General features: G+C 40.9%; 1 protein-coding gene across 4 annotated transcripts in view; it reads right to left on the bottom strand.

Annotated features, from left to right (window-relative positions):
• Window positions 1-413: 413 nt before the first annotated feature.
• Window positions 414-12,244, bottom strand: part of VTI1A (vesicle transport through interaction with t-SNAREs 1A) — a 272,432-nt gene continuing 260,601 nt past the window's right edge. For 2 of the 4 annotated variants that reach the window (XM_027647785.1, XM_027647786.1), the window contains one exon: window positions 414-11,855. In XM_027647785.1, coding sequence (XP_027503586.1) covers window positions 11,762-11,855 — 94 coding nt within the window. In that variant the 3' untranslated portion in view covers window positions 414-11,761. The remainder of the gene's footprint in view (window positions 11,856-12,244) is intronic. The other 2 variants (XM_027647789.1, XM_027647790.1) reach the window with 1 other exon arrangement.

Here is a 12,244-nt window from a genome sequence, read left to right as displayed (position 1 = left end):
CTGGTTCTCAGTGGATGCAGGAAGGGGCTGCAGCCCTGGAGCCTGGGCAACTCTCTGCAAGCACACATGAAACTGCAAACGATAGAGTTTGGAAATGAGCATTATTGGTAATTTGGAGCAGTACACATAATTGATATGGAAAGGGAGTATCATCCTCATTCAGAAACAATTAACTTCCCCCTCCAACACAGTAGTTCAAAGAAGACTCAGCCTTTTAAATATGAATGAGGAGAACTTCAAAATATGCAACTATTAGCTATTACAATATACACATGGAGTAGGATCTTATTTTTAATATTCTTGTAGCTACCAAATTTTAAGTGTGACGTGTATGCAGATGTGCAGGAGCCCAAGTCGTGTGGACTCCAATCAGTTAGAAGTGGGGAGGGGAAAATGAGAAGTTCGCACTGCTGTCAGACTGTATTATTTTATTTGAGCCACAGCCTGATACAACCCAAAAGTCCAGTTATTTCTTGGTTCAAGACAGACAACTGAGACTTCACAGAACATACAAGAATTAGCAGAAAACACTCATTGCAAACTGACATCCAAAAAGAAAACTTTTGCCCAAAACTCAACAACGCTGAGGAACTCAACAGACTCTTCTGTAGCAGACCGAAGAAGATTTGTACATTGTTAATTTGATTGGAGAAGGCGCATGTTAAATAGAAAAGAACTGAGTTTGTCACTGTCATCTGAATCCATTCAGTCAGTGCAACAAAGGTATATTTAACTAAAATATGAAACAGACTTGCTAACACCGCATTATTTTCCCAGGCTTACAAAGTTAAAAAAAAAATTAAACTGAATATAAATGACTTTGAGCATTTTTTATGACACCCACAGCCTAAGTGATCCAGATAATGTAATCTAACCATCATTAGAAACCATGAAATTACAATTCCTCCGGGATGGATATTTATCTCTCTGTTACATACAGAAAGGCGATTAATTAGTAGCTCTTTCAGTGTTTAACATTACTGTGTACCGAGGCTGATTAAAATCTAACTATAGAACAGCTATGATAGCTAACACGTAATCTGAGGAAAGTTTAGCTGGGGCACAAAGAAGCACCTTAAAAAGAAAACTTAAAAAATGTCCTCTTAGAAGTAGGTAGCTTCAAAGCCAAAACCCAGGTATCCTTCTAATTTCTATTACACACAGCAATCATGACAATTACTGAGATTTCAAAAACCTCAATATTTAAAACAACTAATCCATGTCAAATATTTTTGCAAAGTGGTAAAATTCACAGAATACCCATTCATTTTCAAGAAGTGTATACAGAACACAGTCATGAAGGGAATCACACAGGACTGTCTTGAACGGCTTATTCTGAAATTTAAATGGGAGGGTTTGCTGGGGGGTGTGTGTGCCCTGTATGGACAGCACAGTACACACATGCTGTGTGGGCTAAATTCATACTTCTGGTGTAATTGCACTGGCTCGTGTGGAATGCACCAAAGATGTGTCAATGTGTGTGCACAGACAGTTTCCTCCAGGATCTCACGAGGGACAAGAGGACATGGATAATTTCACTTTGGGAGGAATAAACAGAGGTAACTAGCAGGTTTGATTCCCAGAGCATTCCTACTGTGAATAAAAATATTGGAGGAATTTCATGCAAGGGCAGCTGAAAAATTCCTAATTCACTAGTCCTTATTTTGAAAATAATTTCTTACTTTGACGTCAATGTACCTAGGTATGGGAACCTATAGGTTTGGACTGGTTGAGAAGAGGGAAGAAACTTTAAAAGCATATGTGAACAGCTCAGCAAAAAGTCCAAGGTAACCCTGGTTATATTTAATTTTTTGAAGCTATCAGCTGAGACCACAAAGCAGTATTGGTCATAGATGTATTTTAGTAAGGGCACACAGAAAAAAATTGAAAGTACTTTTAAAATGTAGTGTAAAGAAAGGACACTTTATCACCCCCACAGCCCCCCAGTTTAGGTCCCAATGAACTGAGCCACTGATTCCTAATCCTCTCCATTGCATCGAGTATTGTGTAGATGCTGCTCTCTTCTGGCTGCCTACACAAATTTTAATATGCAAAATATTAATAAAAAGTGAAATAAAAGGCTGAGAATAATCACAGATGGCTTCAGTGTGCTGAGAGCAATGGAAGCACCTCTGAGGCTTCACTGGGGAGATGTGACCTATACACAGCTACCTCATAGTTCTGATCCTACACCACACTGATCAGGACCTTCTCCAAAATTCCCCCCCCCCCATTCTTCCTCAAGACCTCACTCAGGATGGCCCAAGTTCATGTTTGGAAGCCAGGGGAAGGCACACTCTTATTTTTCAGGCTGGAGATGGGCAGCACTGTCTATGGCACCTGCCAGCTGAACCATGTGAGGCATGGGGCACAACTGGTGATGCTGTGGGGGTTGTGCAGTTGGCCATTTCGCACTTTGTGACAACATGAATATTAATAGCTCAATTCAGTATTCTTATAAAAACAACTAAAACCCAGCGAGAAGACTTAAAAAAAATATATAAAAAAAAATGAAAAAACTTTTAAACTCTCAAGCAACCATTGCATCAGGACAAGGATCTTTGAGTCTACCCAGCACAAACAAGCTGCCAAACCAAGTATATCAGTGGTAACACCACCCCTGCTCTGGAGAGAGCAGAGGAGGAGCAAGATTCCTTTGAATAAGTTGGAGGCAGGAAATCAGAAGTCACCAAGGCATCCCACTGCTCCACTGCAGGATGCAACAGGATAGGACATTACTGGGGTTCAAGATGACCTCATCATGGTTGACTTCTTTCTGCTCTTTAGCTCCATGCTACACGTGTCCCTGTCAGGCACCTCTGACCACCCTTTCTGCAGATTTCCTCAAGCAGATCTAATGGCCCTGAGGGGTCAGTCCTGTGCTTCAGAGGAGGTGCCACACTTACTGCTCCCTCCATTCATCTCATCTGTCCATGTGGTAATGTCATGTAACTGTTGTCTGTCTGAGAAAGAGCTGCTCTGAGGGCAGCTAGGACCTGTGGGTAGTGCGAGTTTAGACTGTCCAAGTCACCAGTCCAAGCTGCAGGACAGTTCAGGTACTACTATAACATCTCATCCTAGAGACAGAGGAAATCAACCAACACAGACCTAGACCCACACTAATTGTCATCCTTCTTAAGGTTTCTTCTTGAAAGATAAAATTACTCTCCAACTCAAAGGACAACATCTGGCTATGTTCAATGTCCCTGGAGCTTGACCGATCACACAGCTGGACACAAGGCTGGGGATGAAGCCTTATGAAGGTAAGAAGTGTTGTCCCTGTAAGAGACCAGCTGCTTTGGTGGCTGGAAACGTGCACTCTGTGCCTGTTGTTTGTCGTGGCACTGGTTTGCTTCTGCTGTGGGAAGGGAAGGAAGTGCAGTCCTCACAGCATCTGTAGAACTCGCAGGGATATCTGTTACAATTCATTAAGTAGTGCTCTAAGAAGTTACAATAATAACATTTCAACAGAGTTTCCAGAGGGAGTCTCAGAAACTACAGGAAAAGCTGACAAGTTTCAATCCATTTATCAAAGCACTCCAAGACAGATGAAACAGCAGAGCTGCTTAGTGAGGATGTCTCTCTTTCTGGGTGTCCAGAGCATTTGAGTAAATAAAAAGCTCTTTAAAAATAAGTCAATACAATGGAATCCCTTTTGCCTTTTGCCAGCGCTTGTATTACACTTACACCCAAATGACCGTCCTACCTATAATACTGCAGCATTTACATACACATCAAATGGGTGCTTTTCACTTACATAATACATTTAATCCAAGGATTACAGAGCACACAATATATTAAACATTACAACACCTCGTGAGGTAGGTTAGCATTAATGAAGTTGTGGTGGGTAAACTGAGGCACAGACTAACTTTATTACTTGCCTGTGGTCCACAGCCCATCAGTGGAAAAGTCATTAAGACACTGTTCAAACAGTAGACACACATATGCACCTACTTGTATGGGTAAAATAGACTAATCCATGTGTTCTAAAGCAACTTTAACTGCTCATCCGGAGGCACTCGGGTCTTGATTTTCTGAGGGTAGGAGAACAAAAGGCAAATAAGGAGAAGACAAAAAGAACAGAAAGTAAATATTTGCTGTTAGAAATATTTTTTTTTGTATGCCAAACTGCGTATACAAAACAAGAGGCATCCGAACCTGAAGGATGCTTCAGATGCTGGTCTCCAATAATGTGATTTTCTCAGTAAAGATTTTTCTAAACCTGCAACAGGGGTTTTGTTAGGTTTTTGTTCAATAAAGTCGGTTTATATTTAGCTTTCATATAGCAGAGAAAAAAAATAAATCTTTGGTTAAGGTCTTTGAGCCAAGCATCTAGGATGAAATTTTCAAAAGCACTCAACAGTGGCTTTTGAAAATAGAATTAGGCTAGTTGCTGAGACAAGCTTTGAAAGCCACCCCCTACCTCCTTTAGCATTTTAACTGAGCTGATTTCCTCGGTGATGGTAGTGTTCTCTGTTTTAGTCTCCCCACCTCATGGCCTTCACCAGTGTTGCTAAGCCAAGCTGGATTTAAAGCCAGGAAGGCAAGTAGGAGACTGGGTGATGCAGGAGCCTGTGGTCATGACCTCCCCAGCGTGTCTGCTGCCCCAGAGTGGTGTAGCTGGACACAGGGATGCTCCTTGGGTGGCTCCCACTTTGCAGCCAGCCTTTGTTCTCTTTGTAGGAGCACTGGCTAATAGAGGTGTACACCCTTCACCTGATGGTTAGGTGAGGCTATAATTACCTCAGTAATAAGGTCTGATTCTTCCCTGCTCTGCACCTCCTTGGCTGGTCAGGAATACTTGTCTAAAGTGGGTGCAAAATGCTACCAGATTAGAAACATGACATTTTACATCAATGGAAATGACCAGGTGTAAGGAACAAAGGCCTACATAACAATGCTCTCAACTCTGTTGTCCTTTAATTAAGTAGTTCCTCCAGCAATGACACTAATGAGGTCTTGTTTCCTCGGGGTTGGATTCTCTAGTATCTAAATGGGATGTGAGCTTTTCCTGGGGAGAGAGGCATTTATAATTTCTCCCTCCCAGGTAGTGTCCAATTTGGGTGGATGTCACGCTGCAGCCTTTCTCTTGGTGGGGATGCCAGTGGGATGTCTCTCCCCTTGTCTGCTTTTTTTCCTGAAACCAATAGGAATTTTTCAGAGCTCTGCTCTTCTATTACATATGCCTGAATTTGGTCAAAGTCTCAAAGTTAGCAGGGGATGGGAAGACAAATTCATCAAATGAGAGAGAGCAAAGGCGTAAGCATGTTTCTACTAAGAAGAGAAGGCTAAATACTATTTTTACTTACAAGCAATTTTCTAGTGCTGTGGTAAACTCATAGGGTATTTTTTTTCTGCTTTGGTAGGCATGCCTGGCTACAACTCCTTCAAGCAATGTCAATAAAAGGAGAACATACAGACAAATGCATGCAGGCAAGGCATGCAGCTCAGGCAAGAGGCAATGTTACTTAGCTGGGTGCAGAAGAGAACTGGAAAGTTCATTAAATCCACAGAAGCAGATCATGTTCACTGGAGACAGTGCTGACTGGACAAGGTCATGGGTCTGAACGGAGAATGCAACTGAACAAAGAAGCAGCAATAGAAGGTTTTCTTTGGGTTTGGTCCAGGAGAGCAGTCACAACATGGCAGCCAGCAGGAAGCACGCACCATAACGCTGGCAATGCAGGCTTGGCAGCATTACTGACCTCTCTGGCCACAGGACAGCAGGGACAGGCCGCTTTCCTGTACAGAGTTTAATGACTCTGAACTGCTTAGGACCCTTTAAAATGTGTAAAACTTTCACTTTCCAACAGTGTTCTCTGGCAGGACAGACATCCACCTAAACCTTTCACTTTGCATGCTCCTGAATGTCCCATTAATGAACAGGCACTGGCCTCACAGGAAACCTTGGCTTGCAGACCTTACATTCTTCATCAGTTATACCACCACCACAACCCAGTATCTCTCCTTGTGATAAGGCCAAGGCTAAAACCAGTGAGGGAGCACCCAGGCTGCACTCCCAGAATTGCAAGATAAATCTGCAGCAGTTCACCAAAACACTGCAGTGCCTGGATGGTGCAGAGGTACCAGCTGTGGATAATACAGCTCCTCACTCTTAGCCTACTCCACAGAATAAAAAGCATTTGTAGGTTATGTAGAGTTTTTAAAAAAAAATTTGCTGCCTGGGGAAAAGCAGACTATATCCAGATCCACTCCAGGATGCCTCTCCAACTGCAGACACCATTTTACTTATACTTGGGCACAACAGTCCCTCAAGCAGGTTTTCTGACATGAAGAGGTAATCATGTCTATGTGTTTGTGGGAAACAGAGAGCTGCACAGACTGAGGGCTGGGAGCTCCCCCTTTCTGGGTCCATCCCTCTTGAACTTGTCTGGCATGAGATGGAGATAGAAGCATAGGTCCCAACAGTACCGACCTGTTACGGCCCATACCTTCAGGAAAAGTCCAAGGAACTACCAGCAGACCTTCCTGAGCAACAGATCAATATGGAGCTTGGTATCAGCTGAGCCGTTATTCATGCCAAAGGCAGTTGTTCGGATGAAGGGATAAAGAGTGCACAAGTTCACTGGTTCTCAGTATATAAGCTCTTTTTTCCCCTCCCTCTCCTGTAGATGCCTTCATTATTTATGTGTGACAAATAAAGCACGGCAGTTGAGGAGCTAAAATGCTTTTCACCATGCACCTCTGTTTCCCGACATGCACAGAGCCGGGACAGTGCACCCACGTCAGGCTGTGGGTACGTCAAGGAGCCAGTGTGCTGCTCTGGCCACTGTGGCCAAAGGCTGTTCAGGGTGTATGATAACACCCATTGCCAGGCAGTAGTTGATAAAATATTCACCTGCTACATGCCTCTTCCCCCACGTGACTCCAGAAGTGACAAATTATCCCAAGGAAGCGCAAAGGAGCTTTGTCGACTAGGGTTTGCTCTGCAGCATCCCACCATACGTCATCGCACCTCGCTCGCTGTCTCTGCCATCAGCCCTACATAGGGACCCACTGTAAATGCTGAATGCAAACTGCATTCAGATGTATTGAGTAAGAAAAGATCAAAGACTGACTATTATAAAGCAAAGGAAGACTAACATGTACCCTGCCTTTGACTGTTTCCTTTTTTACCATCTTAAAATTCTCCTGAAGCTTCTCCTTCTGTAAGAGGATTATTTACAACTGAAACTACACAGAGAAAATACACTTAGAGATAAATACTTCTTCTATAAAAAGTAACAGTTATTTTTATCTGTTTCAAACCAAAACCTTCTCATGGTTTTGTACAAAAACAAAAAAAAATGCCAAAACACATGCTGTCCCCTCCAAAAGGAAAAAAAAAAGAAGCCTGAGCCCACATCCTCCTGAAGTTTATCATAAGCTGTCAAGTTGCTAGAAACAGAACCATGCAAGTCATTACCGCAGCTAACAACTTTACTGGGGATCCACATGTAGCTCTTTCCCCCCCCTACAAAGTCCTACCAGATTTTGAAATGTGAGTGGTGCAGTTCAAAACAAAAAAAAGAAAGGGACATGTATTTTTTTATTTAGGATGCGTGCAAAAGTGGTCCATTTACGACTACGTAAAAAAAAAAAAAAAAGTGGACATAAATATTTATGATTGGAAATTTCATTATTTAAAATTATTCTATAAATTTGCTAGTAACTCGAAGATGAATGCCTGCTGTACAGTTTGCAAATTAAGTACCATTATTTTTCTCTTCTGCACTTGAATATTACTCACAGCTAAAGTCATTTAAAGGGGTTAACATCAGCCTTAATTAAATATTAAAGTGTGCCTGTACCTGCTGCTATTGTTGCCCTTAGAATAAGATATAACCTATTTTTGACAAGTTTTCATCTTTCTCTGTGGAAGACGCTACATGAAACCAAATCAGTGGCAAAGAGGAGGGTAATGAATAATCTATTTCATATTCCAGCAGTACCCAGAGCTCTGAGTGGAAAAATATTCAGTCAGATGATAGTATGAGGCTGCTGAGGTACCACATGACGCAGCTAATGTTTAAATAATAATAATAATAATAAAAAAAAGCGATAAACAAATCATTAGCCCTTAACAGTTGTTTAATGCAATTTGTTAATGAACGTAATGGTGGGGACTAATAATGAAAGAAAATAAAAACGTCTAAACAGGCGCCAAGTTGCCAGTGATGCTCAATTATTTCCTTGTCAAGTTTTTATGATTTAATGAGCTCCTCTGGGACTGACGGCTGTCAGTCAGTCGTGACTTTTTGACACCATTACAACTTCAAATACAGCAGCAGGCAGGCTGTTTTCCTCGGATTTGAAATACTGAAATGATCTGACAGGTTTAAAGAAAAGATGTGCAAAAAAAAAAGGAGAGAGAGAGCGAAAGAGAGAAAGAGAGAGAGACACAGTTGCTTTTTCTTTTCTTTTTTTTTTTTTTTTCTTCTATGGGGCAGACAATCTCTGGATGCTGTTTGGTAATGAAAACCCAATCACAGAGGTCATTATCTGATGAGGTTTTCTTGGAACTGGCAGGGTTTTTTTTCTTTATTTCTTTACTTAATGATAACCCTCGATGGGTTTGCCCCGCATGGGATGGTCAGAGCCGCACAATTTTGTTCACCATTAATTTCAGCCTTTGAAGCTCAGAGCTCTGAAGCAGCAGCAAAGAAAACCCCCCACCAAGCTGGCTCCAAAATAAGACAATCCAGCCTGCCTTAAACAGAATAGCAAATGGCCTCCCATCCCAGAGATGAGAACTGACGTCAGTCAAGCTACATTTTCTGATATTTCCCCAAAACGTATAGCATTTAAAACCCTTTAAAACTTAAGAGTCTTTAATTAAATTGCTTTTGATTTTGTGTCAGTGCAGAATTAGTTTATTTATTCTGTGAGCCCAGCTGTTTAGCAAGGATGAATTTCGCACACAGCACCGTGTGTGTGTTTTTTAATTTGTCATTTCTCCACAAAGGCTGGCAACATTAGAAACATTTTGCTCTTTGAGGTTTACATTTGTAAGCACTTGGATTCATTCAGAGATATGCTATAGATGCAACCAAACTAGTTCAGGGGAAGTGTGGACCTGGGGGTGTCACCCTACCTGTGGGTGGTTCAGGCTGTGTTCTCAGTCGAAGTCACTCAGTCCCCACCAAAATGTGTGGACTTGGTACATTTCACACCCACACTTCCTAAGCTGGATGAAAAGGGGAGAGTGAAGAGTAATATCGTGTTTTGAAGGGCGCAATGTCCACTTGAGCACTATTTTACATGTGGGGAGTACTCAAAAATGCAAAGTAGGCACAGAGGAGTTATTAACAGGTTAGCAAGAGAAACATAGCGATGGTGGGCTCATCAAAAGTGAAGATGAAGGCTTTGCGTGGCAGTCTCTCTCTCTCCCTCATTTCTATCTGAGTGGATGTATCTGATGTGACACTATGCCCTAGATTTATACTGGGATAAGGAAAACTAGCTTCCTTTCAGCTTTTTGCTGATTCCAGCAGGTGGCTAGATAGAGGGCAAAACCTTGTCATAGGTCACTGTTAAGATCAGTAGTCATGAATCAATTCCCATGATAGTTAAATTATAGAGGCAACGCAGAGAATGTCTAGGCAACAGACGGAGCTTAAGATTTCCTTCTTGACAGTTTTCTGCTTTACAGAATATGCATCTCCTAATTTGCCGAGGAGAGGATAAATATCTCCTAATGCTGCCAGGCTTCATCCTAATTTGTCTGAAGTCAGCTCAGTGCCATCACTCGAAGCTAACGGCGAGAGTTCTGCTTACACAACCCAAAGTGCTTAGTCTGAGTGCACATTGTGACTGAAGGCTGGTAGCTGAACACCCAAATCTTTCCGTGTCTGAAAGCCACATGGTATATGCCACACACTTCACAAGGATGAAAGGGGAGGATGCCACAGGAGGCAGTCAGGAGGGTCCCATGACCCTGTGACAGTGCAGGGCCATCAAGGTGAGGAGCTGAACATGATTGAGCTGTGCTGCACAGAACACCACCTCCTGAAACTGTGGGTCTGCATTACCCAGGAACTTTTGCACCAGCACAATCCTACAGCCACTGACATGAGCTGGTAGGGAAACCTGGCACATAAACCACTTCTAAACTTTGTTGTGAGCTGCATGTAATACACAGACACCAGAGCTGACCATACATGCTTACATTCGTTTCAATTAATAACATTTTTCCTGTGCATCCTTTCATTCTACATTTATCACCATCTTTCTATGTCTTATATGTGCCATCAGCACCACAACCTTTTAACTATTTGTTTTTTCCATGTAGAGAAAACAGGGGACATATTTAGGGTTAAAATCAACTCCCAGATGTTTATGTCAAAACCAGCTCCTAAGGAGCACAGCAAGTCGGCAGAGACAACAGGGATGCCAAAACCCCAAAAGTACTAAGGCACACATGAGAATTCGGTGCTACCTAATGTGGGAGGGAATTTAAAACTCAGTAGCTTTTTGTTTCTTTGAATATCTTTCTGGAAAGATTTCATGGTTGGAGTTCAAGAGCTTAAAATTCCTCTCAATTTGTAATATTTGTAAGGGATTGCAAATAATGAATTTAAAAGTTATCATGAAAATTACTTTATCATATCACCAGCAATAGACCTTTGTTGGAATTGTTAGCTTAATTATAAGCCAAATGACCTTAACCTGTCTATAGGAGAAGCACAGCCAATAGGAAAAGAGAAACAGCTCATTTACACAGAGGTAGATGAAACTGTGATATATTATATTAACTAAAAGCATGTATAAATTAACATTTTTACAGTTTCTGTTTAAAAAGGCAAATATCACATCAGAATTTAATACACTTCAAACATTTCCAACATGCAGTCTCGACATAGTCAGGCCAATATTAAAAATCTAGATTTTTGTTTAACGCACTATAATCACACATTTGTCACTGAACTATTACTTAGGATTTCTTTACAATCAGCAACAAATAGATAAGAATCTTTATATGTCTTCATTTAGGGCCTAGTGTGTATGCTTATCAGTACATATATGAACAATGGAAGATTTAAAAGAGATTCAACAGATGGGCTGTGGTCACAACTACATTTTAGGTAAGTGATGCATTTTCATGATCTTGATGAAAGTGGAATTGCTTTGAATAAGCAGAAAAGAAAGCCTAATTTTAAACAAAAAAATTGTTAAATTGAGTATTGCATTCACATCAGATTTTAAACATCTTCCTAAGGTTGCTCTCTTTCTAAAACTGGCTACTGTTCTTAACCAAGTTCCATCTATTACGATAATGCATGATCAGGAGTTAGTCACAGGAGACAGGTTCACTTTCTACATCATTTGGTCTTTGCTTTACTTATATTCTATATAATGGAGAGTCAGATACTGCTTGATATTCATACACCCCTCATAGCACAAGAAAAGTGCAGAGACCCCTCTTCCCTTGCTAAACTCTGGCAACTTACAGACTAATTGTCTGGGCTTGAATTCAACACACATTAAGTCTTTTTATACCAGGACAAGCCTTCACTCCAACAAATATTAATATCCTGAAAACACTCAGATAAAGACAAAAAACTGTAAGAAAATAATAGCCCCACATGCCATCAACTATGCCATCAATAATACAAAATATTTTACACCGCTTGCACCTGAGTTGAAGAGTGGAAAAGAGAGGGAGACTCTGTCAGTGCAAGAGAATGATTCATGTGACCACTTTGTCTTAATTACTGAGAACAAGCAGTTTGTTGCTGTTTAGTGAAGAACAAAGATATCAGCGTCCCCTGACAGAAAAAAAAATAGCCATCATGGTGGTGAAGATGATGATGACTGCCAGGACAACGATCAAAATCCGGTTTTGGATGATCCTGGAAAAAAGCAGAAGAGACAAAAACCCCAGTGAATAAAAGAAAATAAAACAAAATAGCAGAATATATATGTAAAATCATAAAACAAGGAACACAAACATATTGGAGAAAAGACATATGCCCACAAATTCAGGATTTTCTCTACTATTTTGTGTATCTTGATTATTTTTTACTTCTCCCAATTTCCACTGCTTCCAAACATTTCTTTATGTAGCTTTTAAATCCAACTTTTTCATTCAGGAAAGAAGTAGACTTTTCCTAATTATGTATACACTTATACACATATTAGAATAAATGAAATACTTTATGTTCAAATTTATTAACCTTCTAAGAACAAATGAAATAATTAGTCCTCAGTCAATGCAACCCAAGCAGGGTGGTCTGTAATA

The sequence above is a fragment of the Corapipo altera genome, unplaced genomic scaffold (genome assembly GCF_003945725.1).
Source record: "Corapipo altera isolate COAL_440 unplaced genomic scaffold, ASM394572v1 56, whole genome shotgun sequence".
Taxonomy (NCBI): domain Eukaryota; kingdom Metazoa; phylum Chordata; class Aves; order Passeriformes; family Pipridae; genus Corapipo; species Corapipo altera.
The sequence above is the reverse complement of the archived record's forward strand: the minus strand, read 5'-3'. Positions and strand labels throughout refer to the sequence as shown.